A 19,726-nucleotide genomic window follows, 5' to 3' on the forward strand; every position below is an offset into this window, starting at 1 on the left:
CTTTGGCTGTGGGAGGAAACCGGAGCACCCGGCGAAAACCCACGCGGTCACAGGGAGAACTTGCAAACTCCGCACAGGCAGTACCCAGAATTGAACCCGGGTCGCTGGAGCTGTGAGGCTGCGGTGCTAACCAATGCGCCACTGTGCCACCCTTGTTAAATGTTGTGAGGGTTCCTGCCTCTACCAGCCCTTCAGGCAGTGTGTTCCAGATTCCAACCACCCTCTGGGTGAAAACATTTTTCCTCAAATCCCCTCTAAACCTCCTGCCCCTTCCCTTAAATCTAGGCCCCCTGGTTATTGACACTTCCACTAAGGGAAAAAGTTTCTTCCCATCTACCCTATCTATGCCCGCATAATTTTGTATACCTCAATCAGGTCCCTCCTCAGCCTTCTCTGCCCGAAGAAAAACAACCCTTGCCTATCCAGTCTCTCTTCATAGCTGAAATGCTCCAGCCCAGGCAACATCCTGCTGAATCTCCTCTGCACCCTCTCCAGTGCAATCACATCCTTCCTATAGTGTGGTGCCCAGAACGATCCACAGTACTCCAGCTGTGGCCAAACTAACATTTTGTACAGCTCCATCAGAACCTCCCTGCTCTTATATTCTATGCTAATAAAGGCAAGTATCCCATATGCCTTCATAACCACCTTATCTACCTGTGCTGCTGACTTTAGTGATCTACAGACAAGTACACCAAGGTCCCTCTGACTTTCTGTACTTCCTAGGGTCCTACCAAACATTGTATATTCCCTTGCCTTATTAGTCCTCCCGAATTGCATCACCTCACACTTCTCAGGATTAAATTCCATTTGCCACTGCTCCGCCCATCTTACCGGCCCATCTAAGGCATCCCTCCTCACCATTTACGACACCACCAATTTTCATGCCATCTGTGAACTTACTGATCATACTTCCTATATTGACGTCTAAATCATTAATGTACACTTCAAACAGCAAGGGTCCCAGCACCGATCCCTGTGCTACACTACTGGTCACAGGCTTCCAATCCCAAAAACAACCCTCGACCATTACCCTCTGCCTCCAGCCACTAAGCCAATTTTGGATCCAATTTGCCACATTGCCCTGGATCCCATGGGCTCTTACCTTCTTAACCAATCTCCCATGTGGGACCTTATCAAAAGCCTTACTGAAGTCCATGGAGACATCAACTGCTTTACCCTCATCTACACATCTAGTCTTACCACCCCTACCTACCCAGTGTCCCATAGCTCCAGTTTAGTTCTTAGGACAGTTCAGAGTCAGAGTCCCAACAAGGAGGGTGGGATAGCCTCATGCCTGTAGACTAGCAAGAAATATTAGTTCTTTTAAAAACTTCAAACCATATTTCTCGCAGCCTATATTTAACAAGCAAAAGCTGTCAGATTTGATGATAAAGCCTTGGTAGCAAATACTGCACCCTGAATGGACCACAGTTGGTAGACAGCTTGAGTGCTGCAACAATGGATTATGGAATGAAGATCAACATGGATAGTAACACAGTTGAAGGTTCTAGAAATACATATGAAAGAGTGAGCATTTTAACAAACAGGGAACAGTTGGATCAGGGCCTCTGGGTAAATGTCTGGACTGTTCAAGGACTGAAGATGACAGATGAAAAATGACATGTGCCAAGGAGATGAGAGTTAGGATTACAATGGGAAAAGTTGCATTAATTAGAAAGAGGAGGATATTGATTGAACAACTGAATAAAGAGAACTAAAGAAAAGACTAGAAGAGCCAATATGGTGTATGGTGTTGAAACATTGATGGAGAGGAAAGAGGTCAGACTTTGAGAGAATTTTGAGATGTTGGTTTGGAGATGCTTTGAGGAAGCAAAGTAGATAAGGAAAGTACTGAAGTGGTGTTGGAAATGATGCAAGAAAACAGTTTAATTGCTGTGATCAGAAAAAGGCAAATTAATTTGTTTACACATGTTCTGAAATGGGAAGAGATGTGGAAGGAGATATTACAAGGAAAGATGGAAGGAAAAATGCCAAGGAGGTAGGAAAATTAGAATGTTTCCTGACAACAACAAGAATAGATCACATGGAGAACTGAAGAGAGAAGCAAAGGACAAAGTGTGTTGGAGAAGGGAGAACAGAGCCAAAACCTGCCTTCGGCCAATCACTTATGATGGTGATCTTTATCCACCATGATATGAAGCAATATCACTTTTTTAAAAAGTGAATTAACCTGGGCCTACTGGTGTCTGTCCACCAAGTTTCCTAATTAATTGAATAGTTAATTGTATTCAAGTGGTGGGCATCAACTGGGTATTCACTTGTGCTCCTATATGCAAGAGCAGACTGACACTGTGGTGTCCTCAAGTTCAGAGGTGCATGTTTATAATGTGTATCTCTGTAAATAAAAGTTTATAAAAAGTGTGTAAAGATTGGGCTCCAGTTCCATCATACACTGCCTGTCTTTCTGGATTAGGACATCACAACTGAATCTGAAGGTTGTCCATTTAAGCCCCACTCCACACACTCAAGCACATAATCCAGGCTGACACTTGAGTGTACTACTGAGGAGTATTGCATTTTCAGAGGTGCCCCATTTCGAATGTTACATAAGACTGAGGTCCCATTTGACCTCTCAAGTAGGCATAAAAGATGTGATATTAGTATTCTAAGAGGAGTTGGGGCATTTTCTCAGTGTCCTGGTCAGTATATATCCACCAACCTACAACAGATTATCTCATTACCTTATATTACAACACTTCAAAATTATTTCATTGTTTGTAAAGTGCTTTGGAATGCTGAGGTCATGAAAGGCACTATATAAATGCAAGTTCTCTCTTACTGTCTTAATCCTCCAGTTGATGATTTTCCATTTGCTCACAATCGAGGGCCTTAACCATAAAAGACCATTCTGGCAAAGCCACAGATCAGTTAGCAAAGATACAGAAAATCTTGAATGCAAACAGAGTAAAATATCATGGACCGTTAATGGTAGAAAAAAACACCCTTGTACCTGAACATCACTTGAAGCAGTTTCAGAAAGATCAAATCAGAAAAATGAAACCAAACTTTTGACATGCTTCAGCAGCATTATGTCAACGGGAAAGGAACTAAACAATACTGGGCAAGACACAGACAACACCCTGTGACCAGCCTGTCTGACACATACATTCCTCCTTGGGCATTCTGTAGCTATTTTATATCTTGTTATACCAGCAACAAAGAAACAAACCCCCCTGAACCATGATCATTATTTTAAAATCTTAAAATGAATCTAACAAGTATTGTCCAGACAACACATATCTACTTTTAAACCTAGGTCTGTTTATACAGCATAAACATTATAAAAGTCTATTATATATGTGCTATGCTACAGTAAGCATCTCCTTTGCGATTTGCAGCACTGAAGCACAGCGCTGTGCAGGTGGGTCAGGGATTACGAGCAGCACTTTGCACAGAGATACCAGCAGGCAACACACAGGAGCAAACTGTGCACCACTGGAACACTGCTTAACATTTACACTGCCTCGCTCACTTCATTACAATTTTTGGTTAAATAATGAACAGACCATGTTATCACTTCCTGAGGGAATCTGAAAATTATAAATAAACTCAAACCCATAAAATGGGAAAAAGAGATAATATTGACAAATCTAAAGAACACTACTTCACAATGGATATTTCTACCACACCTGATCAAATATTTCAGTTCTGAATCTCAGCACAGAAAGAGAAAAAGGCATTTCAAACCCAGCTGAATATTATTACAATGCAGCTCACAGGATTAGAAGAATTTACTGAATATATATTCTACTAACCTTAAAAAAGACAAACCTTCAAGGTTTGCACTTGCTGCTGTTCAATATTCAGTGTATTTACACCTAATCTGTACTAATGCTTTGTCTTTCAACACACCATTAACATATTGTTTGCCTTTGCTCCGTGACCTTTTGGTCAGCTATGTGGCCTGGTCCAATCTAGACCTCCTTTGTTATCTCTTGCCCCACCCCCACCTCACTTGCTTATAACCTGTGACTTTTCTAATATTTATCAGTTCCGATGAAGGGTCACTGACCCAAAACGTTAACTCTGCTTCTCTTTCCACAGATGCTGCCAGACCTGCTGAGTGGTTCCAGCATTTCTTGTTTTTACTTCAAGAGATTAACTTCACTAACATGCTATTTGAAAGGCACATTACAAATCATGACATTTATTTCTTTAAAAAAAAACTCTTTAGTAAATGATGATTTCCACAACTGCATTGTGTATAGAAATAAAAAAAATTCTGAATGCAAAAAGGATAGGCAATAACTCGAGATGTAAAGTTTGGTTAAAATGACCTTTAAAATGTTTGATGCACAATTTGCCCAGTCTGATCATTATTAGTGAACTAGTAGGTACCTGTTATATTGTTCAACACTTCCTTGAGATGGTTGAAACTATTTAGAAGTAGGTCTTGCTCTTCATCCTGAAAAAAAATAAAGCATAGATTATAAACAATTACTCTGATTAAAGCAATATTTATTTCCTGTCAGGACACAAAGATCAGAGGGAAGAATGCGTAATTTAGCATTTGAAGAACCTAGCCATGCCCAGCACATTGCTTCATACTCTTTCCAATTCTTTTCTAGGCAAGGTGCAGTAAATCCTAGTTATAATAAGGGTGAGTTATTAAGAGATACTTGACTGCTACCTACTCAGATAATGAGTTTTCAAAATGGGAAGTCTGACTATGAACTAAATGCAGCATGTTGCAAGATTGAAAACCATACAAACTACACTCATACCACCTAATTGCTGCCACAAAGAAATGAAGTCTACAACCACACTTAATTTCCAGCAAGACTTTCTGACCCCATTATCTGGCAGTCAATGCAGAAATGACCATTAATGCTTCAGAGTCAGATCACTTCTTTAAAAACACATTGCTTTGGGAACTCAGAAAAACAAGTAGCACAGCTGAGCTACCCCAATCTGAACTGAACTTTCTGCTGTGAGCTTGCACTCAAAATGAACTGAATTGAAATTGGCCACATTAATTTAGTGGTATTCACTTCAGTTGTGAGTGCAGATTCACAGATTTGACTACAAATTCAACTGTAGCCATTCTGACAGAGTACCACTAGCTACACTTGTAGAAGCAATGCCTCATTTTGTTAGCTCCAATCGAAGAGAAGCAGGAACAGGCATCAGAATCTTTTTCACCGCACAATGTCACATTGTCACAAGTTCAATCCTTATAGACAAAGAACAAAGAACAGTACAGCACAGGAACAGGCCATTCGGCCCTCCAAGCCTGCGCCGATCTTGATGCCTGCCTAAACTAACATCTTCTGCACTTCCGGGGCCCATATCCCTCTATTCCCTTCCTATTCATGTATTTGTCAAGATGTCTCTTAAACGTCGCTATCGTATCTGCTTCCACCACCTCCCCTGGCAGCAAGTTCCAAACACTCACCACCCTCTGTATAAAAATCTTGCCTCGCACATCCCCTCTAAACTTTGCCCTCGCACCTTAAACCTATGTCCCCTAGTAACTGTTTCCCACCCTGGGAAAAAGCTTCTGACTATCCACTCGCTCCATGCACCAAAATTTTTATACCAATAGCAGAGGTCATACACCCTGGACACTGGCTTCTACGAAACCTTGCAGCATCATTATTACTACCATCATGAGCATATTGAACATTCCATGCATATGTGAGAAACGTTATGTAAATCTAAGTAGTGGCCTCTGTGCGAATGGCAGTGACAGTACTCCAAGCTTCTGAAGGATTAACTGTGTGCACAATTTTAGTGCATCAAGCACAGTCTGTACAAGGTAATTGTAACCATTGTACAGCGAGGCCTGGACAACGTACGTCAGCCAAGAGCGACGTCTCAATTCATTCCATCTTCGCTGCCTCCGGAGAATCCTTGGCATCAGGTGGCAAGACCGTATCTCCAACACAGAAGTCCTCGAGGCGGCCAACATCCCCAGCATATACACCCTACTAAGCCAGTGGCGCCCGAGATGGCTTGGCCATGTGAGCCGCATGGAAGATGGCAGGATCCCCAAGGACACAATGTACAGCAAGCTCATCACTGGTACCAGACCCACCGGCCGTCCATGTCTCCGCTTTAAAGACGTCTGCAAATGCGACATGAAGTCCTGTGACATTGATCACAAGTCGTGGGAGTCAGTTGCCAGCGATCGCCAGAGCTGGCGGGCAACCATAAAGGCAGGGCTAAAACGTGGCGTCGAAGAGACTTAGCAGTTGGCAGGAAAAAAGACAGAAGCGCAAGGAGAGAGCCAACTGTGTAACAGCCCTGACAACCAATTTTATCTGCAGTACCTGTGGAAGAGTCTGTTACTCTAGAATTAGCCTTTATAGCCACTCCAGGCGCTGCTGCACAAACCACTGACCACCTCCAGGTGCTTACCCATTGTCTCTCGAGACAAGGAGGCCAAAGAAGAAGACGACGACTGGAACTTTTACACATAAAAAGCAGCAGATGCTATCTCAAATAATAAATTTTAATCTGAGATCGATAGACTTTTGCTAGCCAAGGGTTTAAGGGAGATGGTGTCAAGCTGGATGGATAGAGTTGAGAAACAGACCAGCCATGATCTCAATGAATAGCAGAAAAGGCTCAAGAGGCTGAATGGCCTACTCCTCTTCCTATTTTCCTTTGTATTAGACCTCTTAAATGCACAGATGCAGGTTTATCATTTAAATCGTCAAAGCCACTTTCAAGCCAAGGTCTTAAATGTGGAAGTTGAGTGAAATTTGAAGCACATCATCAATCTCTTCCCTCCCAAAAGTACTGTTAATATTTCTACAGTACATTTTTTATTCTGGGGTTAACGCCTTGACTGTTAATCACTGGATTAACCCAACTGCACCTTCACTAATACTAAGGTCCACTCATGCATTTCTAAACATAGAAAATACACTGAGCACTAAATACTGCAAAAAATGTGGTAAACAGCAGTTGGGACTAAGTTACTATTGGAAGGGGAAAATAAAGGGAGCATCTTTTAAAATTTGTTGAAACCACTTTCATTAGCCAGTGACTGCAACTTCCACATTACAATCATGCCATCAGGAAAGATATTCTAACAACAGCTGAACGCACTTCCTATAAAAAAGCAACGGTCGATCTAACTGAATATCAAATTGGTCTACAAATAATACAAACAATGCATGACAGTTTGCAGCCATGTAACATATAAGTGACTGTCAAGAAAATATTTGGGAACCACCTGATGCTACAGTTAAGCAACAAGCACGCAGCAGATACATCACAGTAAAAACTATGACATACCTGATACGGCCTTGTTGTTCTGCTCTCCCCCAATAACACAGTCTGCAGCAACAAAGGAAATGGAAAACTAAGCAGTAAAAAAAAAAACAGATTGAAGAAGCAAAGAATACAGATCAGCTGAAAAAGATCGCATCTTCTGACTCATTTCATAACATGGCCACATCCAGAAAACTTGAGAGAACTCACTCAACTAATGCCCATCTTCATGTTGAAAAACAGAGACCCAATTGTTAGAAACTACCACCACCAACTCCAAACTTCCCAACTACTTATGCCATCTAGCATTACATGTTACAAGTTCAAGCTATCTACAAGGTCCCAGGTTCAATCCCCGCTCTAGGCCAAGTTAGCTGATGTCATCTAGAGCAGCAATCCAATTGGCCTCAATGCCTAGGCCTGGAAAGAGATGAATACAAAAATAAGATCCCCAGGATTCTGGTTCCTGATTCTATGGTCCTTGCTGGAAAGTATTCTTGTGCAAACATCGGGCAAGAGCAGGATTGGAAGCCTCAGTGTTGACAGTCATCATCTAGGCCCACATATGAAGCACTATAATTTTGCCATGGCTCAGGAGGGGCAAGCGTCAATAGAAACCTAGCTAGCAAGAGAAAGCACCTTCACAAGGAGCAAAGACAGAAAAAAACCAGAATGTAATACTGATTAAAGAGGAAATGTTTTTAAGGTATCGGACCAAGGAATTTAAAAAGCATGTTACTTATCACTAAGAAAACTAGAAAAGTGAGCCGCACATTGCAGTTACATCACTGTTTAGCAGCTATTTAACTGTAAAATCCAACATCAAACAAAACAAATTCCAACAGAGAAAGTTACGATAGCTGTGCTGAAAGATTTTCCCTTGGTGATTAAAACGAACACTTACATATTCTGGAGTTCAAGAAACGACCCATTAGGATCCATTCATAATAAAAAAGTACGTTTTTGGCATTGCAGAAACTGATTTTTAATAAACAAGTTCATCATAAAACAAGCTTCAAGTGCACTGCTGGGTCACCTGACTTATCTGTAACTACTACAATTACATTTTTACACTGTTAGTTCAGTGCAGCTCCCCAAGTGATTGTGGCTCTCGACGAGTTCTGTTATCTGCACTTGCAGAGTCACAATGATTTAACCAAGAAGTAACAAGTACCTAAAGGCCTGTTCGGGTCTGCAAAGAAAAAACCCCGACCAGAGCCCGACAGAACCACATCCGAACCGGCCCGGCCCGAATGCTTCGACTTTTTTCCCGCGCCCGACCCAACCATCCGTTAACCTACCTTCCTGATCTGCACAAGCTTAAAATAACTAACAAAACCAGCTTTCTAGTCCAAATATTAAATTAACATTGGAGCCACTTACCTGTGATAGAGCGTGTCTGACCCGGCCCGAGCCCGAATGCCAGAACCAGAAGTGCAACCCAACCCAACCCGAGCCCGACACATGTCGTCGGGTCCCGTCAGGTTCTGGTCGGGTGGCTGGCCTTTACAAGTACCCTCACTGAAGTATTATGCTCACTGAATTTGATGTCGTCTCACACTATGTCACGACTCTCACTTTGGACGAATACAAAAGCAAAATACTGTGGATGCTAGAAATCTAAAATTAAAAACTGGAAAGGCTGGAAATATGCAGCATATCATCTGAAGAAAGGTCATCGAACTGAAATGTTAAACGGTTTCTCTCTCCACAGATGCTGCCCAACCTGCTGAGTATTTCCAGCATTTTCTGATTTTATCACACTTTGGATAGTTGGATATTGAACAAAGATCAGATTTAACAAGTTAAAATAACCAACAGTGATTTAAAATTCCACTGAAATAGTAAATAAATGTGAAACCATACTAGGAAGAAATCGATAAGAAACTTAATAGGTTAATTATGCTTTGTAATAAATATCATTGGATGAGGACAAAACCTTTCTAAATGGTCAGGTCTGAAGGTTGCCTTCTCATTTCAGTTTCTGTAATAGTGTAACAACGTAACTTAGCTCTTCAACAAACTCAACATAAGCTTGTGGTTGAATCAGTCACCAAAATTTCTGGAAAAATTCCTAAACTTCTCCAAACTTTACTTGTAATCCAATAGGCATAAGAACCCTCAGTGTCTTTCCCAGGCCAAGTCAAAGAATGCCACGTACTTACCAGCAAGCTTGTGAATGAGTTCTCAAAGAGATGAACACAATTATAGTGAAAAATTACAATTGTTACAAACAACATAAAAAAAAAGGAAAGGGGAAACTGAAGATAAAAAGTCACAACTCCATCAGCAACATTATTTTTATCTCCACGATTCACTCATACGTTTTCCAGACAGGGATCTTTAAAAACGAAATTCACAGAACCAACCAGTAGCTATTTCATTGATACAAGAGCCTCCTGCTCCTGACATTGATAAAGCCATTTGCAATTTAAATCCGTGAAGTGATCTGCTTCTTTAATAATAAAAATTCTTAAGTCATGATAGCCTCACTAGTTTGCATTTCTCTGCACTCACCTTTTTTAAAAAAGAGTTCGGTTTTCGCAAACAATGATAGACGACTGCTCCCTACACTCCTCCATAAAGAACCTCAAGGCAATGAGCATAACTTATCTGGTACGTTTGCATCCTAATAATGCTCCCTCTTTCAGCATGGAAGCACTTGGCCTCCTCTTGGCACCTTCCAGTGCCAGTATTGTCACGAGTAGTTTGTCCCCATGTGATGAACTACAAGTGAAAAGCCACATCTACTACAAAACAGCAAGGTGACATAGAAGTAAAAATATCCGCTACTCAGCAAAGTGGATTTTTCCAAACATATCCTGCAATGAATAAAGCATGTTGCCTCCTCAATTGGCAACTACGTACAAGTGTCCAAAGACAAAGACTTTCCACACTCACCCAAGTAAACTGCCTTGCACATAAATTGCTTGGGATACCATTAATGACACCACAATTGACCACAGGGCTCTAGGCTAGACAGGACTAAAAGAACTATTCCTATCCAGTAGCTTCTGCTAAAATGTGTGACTATCAGGTGAAGACAGGCTCAGATGCAGCTTTGATGTTGCATATAGAGTCATAGAGTTGTACAGCATAGAAACAGGCCCTTTGGCCCACCGCATCCATGCCGACCATAATGCCCATCTATACTAATCCCACCTGCCTGCATTAATTCCATATCCCTCTATGCCTTGCTCATTCAAGTACCTGTCTAGATGCCTCTTAAATGTTACTACTGTTCCTGCCTCCACCACCTCCTCAGGCAGCTCATTCCAGATACCCACTATTCTTTGTGTGAAAAGTTTACTCCTTTGATCCCCTTTAAACCTCCTCCCTCTCACCTTAAATCTATGCCCTCTAGTTTTAGTCACCCCTACCATGGGAAACAGACTCTGGCTATCTACCCTATCTATGCCTCTCATAATTTTATATACTTCTATCATGTCCCCTCTCAGCCTCCTACGCTCCAAGGAAAACAAATCCAGCCTATCCAATCTCTCTTTATAACTTATAACATGTACAACTGTAACATGACATCCCAACTCTTGTACTCAATGCCTCGGCCAATGAAGGCAAGCATGCCATATGCCTTCTTCACCACCCTGTCTACCTGTGTTGCCACTTTCAGGGAACTATGTACTTGCACCCCAAGGTCTCTCTGCTCAACACCACTCCCCAGGGCCCTGCCATTCACTGTATAAGTCCTGCCCTGGTTTAACTTCCCAAAATGCATCACTTCACACTTGTCTGCATTAAATTCTATTTGCCAATCCCTTTCCAACTTTCCCAGTTGATCTATATCCTGTTGTAATCTTAGACAACCTGCTTCACTGACCACTATACCACCAATTTTGGTGTCATCTGCAAACTTACTAATCATGGGCGGCACAGTGGCGCAGTGGTTAGCACTGCAGCCTCACAGCTCCAGCGACCCAGGTTCAATTCTGGGTACTGCCTGTGCGGTGTTTGTAAGTTCGCCCTGTGACCACGTGGGTTTTCGCTGGATGCTCCGGTTTCCTCCCACAGCCAAAGACTTGCAGGTTGATAGGTAAATTGGCCATTATAAATTGCCCCTAGTATGGGCAGGTGGTAGGAGAATATAGGGAAGGTGGGGACGTGGTGGGAATATGGGATTAGGGTAGGATTAATATAAATGGGTGGTTGATGGTTGGCACAGACTCGGTGGGCCGAAGGGCCTGTTTCAGTGCTGTATCTCGAAATAAATAAATGCCCCCTACATTCACATCCAAGTCATTAATATATATGACAAACAACAGAGGGCCCAGCACGATCCCTGCGGCACACCACTGATCACCGGCCTCCAATCTGAAAAACAACCCTCCACTACCACCCTCTGCCTCCTATCACCAAGCCAATTTTGTTTCCAATTTGCTAGCTCACCCTGGATCCCATGTGTTCGAACCTTCTGGACCAGCCTACCATGAGGGACCTTGTCAAAGGCCCACGTAGTCAATGTCCATCGCCTTGCCCTTGTCAATCCTCTTGGTCACCTCCTCAATCAAATTCATGAGACATGATTTCCCACGCACAAAGCCATGCTGACCAACCCTAATCAGACCATGTCTTTCCAAATGCATCTAAACCCTGTCTCTCAGAATCCCTTCCAATAACTTTCCCACCACTGATGTAAGGCTCATCAGCCTGTAGTTCCCTAGCTTATCCCTGCTGCCCTTCTTAAATAAAGGCACAACATTAGCTATCCTCCCGTCTTCCAATACCTCACCCATAGCTAACGATGATACAAAAATCTCTGCCAGGGCCCCAGCAATCTCCTCCCTTGCTTCCCATAGCATCCTGGTCAGGCCCTGGGGATTTATCCACCTTAATGCGCTTCAAAACCCCCAACACCTCCTCCTTTGTAATGTTGATATGCTCCAGGATATCGCTGTTCCCTCCCTTGAACTCACTAGCTTCCATGACCTTCTCCACTGAGAAGTAAATACGGACGAGAAATATTCATTTAAGACCTCGCCCATTTCCCGTGGCTCCACACAGATTGCCATACTGATCCTTAAGGGGACCTACTCTCTCCCTAGCTACCTTTTTACTCTTAATATACTTATAGAATCTTTTAGGATTCTCCTTTACCTTATCTGCCAGGGAAATCTCATGGCCCCTTTTCGCCCTCCTAATTTCCTTCTTAAGTGTAGTCCTACATCCCCTATACCCCTCGAGGGACTCACTCGATCCCAGCTGCCTTTACCTGACATATTCCTCCCTTCTTTGTCCTGACCAGACCCTCAATATCCCTTGTCAACCAAGTTCCCTAAACTTGCCAGCCTTGCCCTTCCATCTAACAGGAACATGCCGGCCCTGAACTCTTCCTATCTCACCTTTAAAAGCCTCCACTTGCCAGACGTCCCTTTACCTGTAAACAGCCTCTCCCATTCAACTTTTGAGATTTCCTGTCTGATGCCATTGAAATTAGCCTTCCCCCAATTTCAGACTTCAACCTGAGGATGAGTCCTATCCTTTTCCATAACTATCTTGAAGCGAACAGAGTTATGGTCACTGGTCCCAAAGTGCTCCCCCACTGACACATCAACCACCTGCCCATCCTCATTTCCGAAGAGGAGGTCGAGTGTAGCCCCTTCTCTAGTAGGGCCATCCACATACTGCTTCAGAAAACTATCTTGGACACACTTCAATTCTTCCCCATCTGATCCCTTAGCACTAAGGCAGTCCCAGTCAATATTAGGGAAGTTAAAATCACCTACTATTACAACCCTATAATTCCTACACCTATCTTTGATTTTTTTTTAATTTATTCATGGGATTTGGGCGTCGCTGGACAGGCCAGCATTTATTGCCCATCCCTAATTGCCCTTGTGAAGGTGGTGGTGAGCTGCCTTCTTGAACCGCTGCAGTCCATTTGGGGAAGGTACACCCACAGTGCTGATGGAAGGGAGTTCCAGGATTTTGACCCAGTGACAGTGAAGGAACGGTGATATAGTTCCAAGTCAGGTGTGTGACTTGGAGGGGAACTTGCATTTGCAGCCCTTGTCCTTCTAGTTGTAGAGGTCGCGGGTTTGGAAGGTGCTGTCGAAGGAGCCTTGGTGCATTGCTGCAGTGCATCTTGTAGATGGTACACACTGCTGCCACTGTGCATCTGTAGTGGAGGGAGTGAATGTTTGTAGATGGGGTGCCAATCAAGCGGGCTGCTTTGTCCTGGATGGTGTCGAGCTTCTTAAGTGTTGTTGGAGCTGCACCCATCCAGGCAAGTGGAGAGTATTCCATCACACTCCTGACTTGTGCCCTGTAGATGGTGGACAGGCTTTGGGGAGTCAGGAGGTCAGTTGCTCGCCTCAGGGTTCCTAGCCTCTGACCTGCTCTTGTAGCCACGGTATTTATATGGCTACTCCAGTTCAGTTTCTGGTCAATGGTAGCCCCTAGGATGTTGATAGTGGGGGATTCAGCGATCGTAATGCCAATGAATGTCAAAGAACAAAGAAAATTACAGCACAGGAACAGGCCCTTCGGCCCTCCAAGCCTGCGCCGATCCAGATCCTCTATCTAAACATGTCGCTTATTTTCTAAGGGTCTGTATCTCTTTGCTTCCTGCCCATTCATGTATCTGTCTAGATACATCTTAAAAGACGCTATCGTGCCCACGTCTACCACCTCCGCTGGCAACGCGTTCCAGGCACCCACCACCCTCTGCGTAAAGAACATTCCACGCATATCCCCCCTAAACTTTTCCCCTCTCACTTTGAACTCGTGACCCCTAGTAATTGAATCCCCCACTCTGGGAAAAAGCTTCTTGCTATCCACCCTGTCTATACCTCTCATGATTTTGTACACCTCAATCAGGTCCCCCCCTCAACCTTCGTCTTTCTAATGAAAATAATCCTAATCTACTCAACCTCTCTTCATAGCTAGCGCCCTCCATACCAGGCAACATTCTGGTGAACCTCCTCTGCACCCTCTCCAAAGCATCTACATCCTTTTGGTAATGTGGCGACCAGAACTGCACGCAGTATTCCAAATGTGGCCGAACCAAAATCCTATACAACTGCAACATGACCTGCCAACTCTTGTACTCAATACCCCATCCGATGAAGGAAAGCATGCCGTATGCCTTCTTGACCACTCTATTGACCTGCGTTGCCACCTTCAGGGAACAATGGACCTGAACACCCAAATCTCTCTGTACATCAATTTTCCCCAGGACTTTTCCATTTACTGTATAGTAAATGTCATGGGGAGATGGTTAGATTCTCTCTTGTTGGAGATGGTCATTACCTGGCACTTGTGTGGCGCGAACGTTACTTGTCACTTATCAGCCCAAGCCTGGATATTGTGCAGGTCTTGCTGCATTTCTACATGGACTGCTTCAGTATCTGAGGAGTCACGAATGGTGCTGAACATTGTGCAATCATCAGCGAACATCCCCACTTCTGACCTTATGATTGAAGGAAGGTCATTGATGAAGCAACTGAAGATGGTTGGGCCGAGGACACTACCCTGAGGAACTCCTGGAGTGATGTCCTGGAGCTCAGATGATTGACCTGCAGCAACCACAACCATCTTCCTTTGTGCTAGGTATGTCTCCAGCCAGCGGAGGGTTTTTCCCCAGATTCCCATTGACCTCAGTTTTGCTAGGGCTCCTGGAGGCCATACTCGGTCAAATGATTTCCCTACATATATGCTCCTCCACTTCCCTGTAACTACTGGGGGGCCTGTAGTATAATCCCATCAAAGTGATCACCCCTTTCTTATTTCTAAGTTCTACCCAAAATGCCTCGCTGGACATTTCCCCCGGGATATCCTCTCCAAGTACTGCCATGAAGTCCTCCCTAATCAATGGTGCAACTCCCCCTCCTCTCTTACCTCCACCTCTGTCACACCGGAAGGATCGGTACCCCAGAACATTGAGCGGCCAGTCCTGCCCATCCCTCAACCACGTTTCCGTAATAGCTATAATCTCACAATCCCATGTACCGATCCATGCTCTGAGTTCGTCTGCCTTACTGTAAGGCTTCTTGCATTAAAGTAAATGCAGTTTAGCCCATCAGACCTCCCACGCTCCCTGTCCTGCCTCTGCCCGGCCTGCCTACTGGACTTGCTTGCTTTAACTGCTACATTTGCCTCAGCTATCTCATCAGAGAGACTACTACTTTGGGTCCCACCCCCCCTGCAAGACTAGTTTAAACCCTCCCGACTAGTACTAGCAAACCTCCCCGCAAGGATATTGGTCCCCTTCCAGTTTAGATGCAACCCACCCTTCTTATACAGGTCACCTCTGTACCAGAAGAGATCCCAATGATCCAAGTAGCTGAAGCCCTCCCGCCTACACCTGCTCTTCAGCCACGCATTCATTTGCCTTATCCTCCTATTCCTACCCTCACTAGCACGTGGCACAGGAAGTAATCCTGAGATTACAACCCTAGAGGTCCTGCTTTTTAACCTTCTGTCTAACTCCCTATATTCACTTTGCAGGACCTCATCTCTCTTCCTGCCTATGTCGTTCGTACCAATATGGACCACGACCTCTGGCTGCTCACCGTCCCCTTTCAGAATGTCCTGCAGCCGCTCAGAGACATCCTTGACCCTAGCACCAGGGAGGCAACATACCATCCTGGAGTCTCGTTTGTGGCCCCCTTACAATAGAATCCCCTATCATTATAGCTCTTCCAATCCTTTTCCTCCCCTGCTGTGCAGCAGAGCCCTCCATGGTGCCACGAACTTGGCTGTTGCTGCTCTCCCCTGGGGAGGTCATCACGCCCCCCAACAGTATCCTAAGCGGTATATCTGTTTGAGAGGGGGATGGCCACAGGGGACTCCTGCACTACCTGCCTACACCTACTACTCTGTCTGGTGGTCACCAATCTCTTTTCTGCTTGTGCAGCCATTACCTGCGGTGTGAACACCTCACTAAACGTGCTATCCACGTGTAATAGTATGGTGTAATAGCTGCCAACATACAGGATCTGGGCTCAAACATTAAGCATGGTCTGTTTAATAAGATAGCTAAGGACGGCTAGCACCTGTGCAAATGCCCAACAGAAGGAGTTAGTATCTTCAAGAGAGAAAGGGACAATGGTTCACCACCCTGGTGAACCTTCTATCCTTCAGGTATTAAACAAACAGGTTACTGTTCACAGCTGGACAATTTCCCGAATTCTCACCCAGTATGGTGATTTCTGGGCCTGTCCACAGTGATCCTACGAGCTGAAGACACAAGAAACCTCCTGGACTTTTCTCTCATTCCACTCACCCCATTGAGAAGGCAGCAGCTGAATCTTTTAATTCAATGTCCATTGTAACACTGGACAAAAATAGCCCAGTATGAAAAAAATTTTCACAAGAAAGGCTAATTCATGAAGTAGTTTCTAAAATTTAGTTCCCGCTCTCCACCTACTGGGTGGGTCGCCTATCAACAACACATCAGGAATACTCACTACATGGTTCAAGCACCGCACAAGGAAAGAGACACTTTTTAGATAAATGCACAAAGTTATGACACAAATAACACTCAGACACTGATTAGCAGACAAGTGCAGTCCTGCGACCATAATCAGATTCAAGGATCAACCACAACAGATATGGCAGTTACACAATGTATTGCGTAATATATTAATGTAATCTACCTGAACAGCAATAAGAAAACGCTCCACAGGAAAACTTACCAAAGGAGTATGAGTGGTCCATCTTGAATTTCGCTTTATGGCTCCAACAACACTATTGATTTCACCTTGCACAATATAAATGCTTTTATCAACCATGGTGAAGGATCTGGAAAGGGGGGAAAAAAATGAAGATAAAAACTTGATAAAAATTGGCAAGTAGCGATTTCATTCAGTTGTATACTAAATTGTTAATGCTGGAAACATAAGCTCATTCTCCATTTCCAGTCATAAACACGCCATTAAAGATGAAAAAAAACAAAGATTTGCTTTTTCCTCAGGATGTAAAAAGGAATAATCTTGGCATGCTACTTCAAACTTGAACATCCTCGAATATTACATTCAGTAATATAAATTCAATGTGAGCTCCTTTGCTGTGCCCTTGAAGTGGGATGTACTGGGTGCGGATGGTTCCAGGTTAATCTCCAGTTTCTGCTATTATAGTTGATCTCAAATCACGCTAGCAGTAATTTGTGTAGGCACTCCTGAGCTAATCACAGGGGAATGAATTGCCAGTGTTACTTTTTCTCTAGTGGCCTCTAAGGAAAAATGCATATTTTGCATCACGCAAAACCATATCAGCCTCAGGATGCCAACAATTAAAACTAACTGTAGCAAAACTAACAAGATCAGGACTTGAGATCAGGCAACACTACCCTGAAGAGTGTAACCATAACCTGGGCAAAACTTTCGTAGTTAAAATATCAAGAATGGTTCCAGGGATGAGGAACTTCATTGAGTGGATAGATTGGAGAAATTGGTACTGTTTTCTTTGAAGAGAAGGTTGAGAGATTTGATAGCGGTATTCAAAATCATGAGGGGTTTGAACAGGGATAGGGAAAAACTGCTCCCATTGGTGGAGGGATCAAGAACAAGAGGGCACAGATTTTAGGTAATTTGCAAAAGAAGCAATAGCAACATGAGGAAAAACTTTTCCACACAGTGAGTGGTTAGGATCTGGAATGCACTGCCTGAGTGTGTGGTGGAGACAGGTTCAATCGAGGCATTCGAGTGGGAATTGCATGGTTATCTTAAAAGGAAGAACATAAAGGGCTATGGGGAGAAGGCTGGGGTAAGGCACTAGGTAAACTGCTCTTTCCGAGTGCCAGTGCAGACTTGACAGACCGAAGGGCCTCTTTCTGTGCTGTAACAATTCTGTGAAATCGATGCAATGCAGCTGGGACATTATCCATTCTACAGAATTAGTTGTTTTTGCATTTAATTATGCTTAAAAATGTACTTTAAAATATTCATACCTCAAAGTTTGCCCAATTTTAAGTCAAACTGATAAATACAATACCAAATTTACTGAAAACAAAATACTCAAGAAGACATTTCGAGTGCAGTAAACCCTTTTGGAAAATCCCATAGGTTTCCAAAAGTGTTTGCACTAACACCTTCTGTCTATAACAATGGAAAGCCTTGAAAATTTAATACATGGTGTTTTGTTTTCCATAACAATACATTCTAAGACCTCAGGACAGTTTATCTTTTTAAAATAATCAATGGAAATTAGTACACCTTGGTTACGTCAATATGATTGTTCAAGTTTGGCATCAAAGTAAAGCTCACTGTCTAACAAATAGCACCAAAACTACTAAATTCGCAATATCAATCACCAGCACTACCCAACCTCCCAAAAGTCAAGTCAGTTATAATTGTCAGCAATTCCGGGCCAGCGTAATCTGCAAAATATCACCAGTTTCAGCAATCCAATCTACCTGCAATACTGCTGGGATAATTCCTCTCTCAAACTATTACCTTTGACCCAATTATTACTTAAACATACTGATGGAAATGTAATGCAAGGAACTATGTATCAAAGTTAAGCAAACAAAAATTGTAAAACTCTTCTCCAAATCTAGTTTGTCAAATGAGCTATCCCAAAAGGAATGTCATTAATTTCATCCGAAGGGAGTTGACTTCTGTTGTTAACATTCATTTCCCACCTAGCATTACAACAGCAGAAAAGGCAAGGTCCATGTATAAGTTTCCAATTTCTTCATCACCACCAGCAACATTATCACCTTACTCCATAGGTCAGATGTCGACTTTATGCTGATCAAATTATGGATTACCTTGAGCGAGTGAGTGAGAGAACAGTTCTCAGGCCCTTTATGGGACATATTGTGAGCCATGGTTGTGGTTGTTGGAGGTCAATCATCTCAGCCCCAAGACATCACTGCAAGAGTTCCTCAGGGTAGGCTCAACCATTTCAGCCGCTTCATCAATGAACTTCCCTCCATCATAAAGGTCAGATGTGAGGATGATTGCTGATGATTGCACAATTCACAATGCCTGAAGCATCTCATGTCCATATGCACCTTGACAATATCAAGGTTTGGGCTGATAAGTGGCAAGTTACATTCACGCAACACAAGTGCCAGGCAATGACCATCTCAAACAAGAGAGAATCTAACCATCTTCCCTTGATGTTCAACAGCATTACGATTGCCAAATCCCCCACTAACATCCTGGGGTTCACCAATGACCAGAAACTGAACTGCAGCAGCCATATAACTACCATGGCTACAAGAGCAGGTCAGAGGCTGGGAATTCTGCAGGGAGTAACTCGTCTCCTGTCTCCCCAATGCCTGTCCACCATCTACAAGGTACAGTCAGGAGTGTGATGGAATACTCTCCACTTGCCTGGATGGGTGCAGCTCCAACAACACTCAAGAAGCTCGACAACACCCAGGGCAAAGCAACCCGCTTGACTGGCACCCCATCCACCACCTTCAACATGCATTCCCTTCACCACCGACAAACAGTGGCAGCAGTGTGTACCGTATATAAGATGCACTGCTGCAGCAACTCACCAAGGCTCCTTC

General features: G+C 43.5%; 1 protein-coding gene across 3 annotated transcripts in view; it reads right to left on the reverse strand.

The window, feature by feature from the left end:
* gbf1 (golgi brefeldin A resistant guanine nucleotide exchange factor 1) overlaps nt 1-19,726 on the reverse strand; it is a 216,104-nt gene that overhangs the window by 191,042 nt on the left and 5,336 nt on the right. For all 3 annotated transcript variants that reach the window (XM_068020404.1, XM_068020403.1, XM_068020402.1), the window contains exons 2-3: nt 16,899-17,004; nt 4,363-4,429 (exon numbers count right to left, since the gene is read on the reverse strand). In XM_068020404.1, coding sequence (XP_067876505.1) covers nt 4,363-4,429; nt 16,899-16,994 — 163 coding nt within the window. In that variant the 5' untranslated portion in view covers nt 16,995-17,004. The remainder of the gene's footprint in view (nt 1-4,362; nt 4,430-16,898; nt 17,005-19,726) is intronic.

The sequence above is a fragment of the Heterodontus francisci genome, chromosome 42, assembly GCF_036365525.1.
Source record: "Heterodontus francisci isolate sHetFra1 chromosome 42, sHetFra1.hap1, whole genome shotgun sequence".
NCBI lineage: Eukaryota > Metazoa > Chordata > Chondrichthyes > Heterodontiformes > Heterodontidae > Heterodontus > Heterodontus francisci.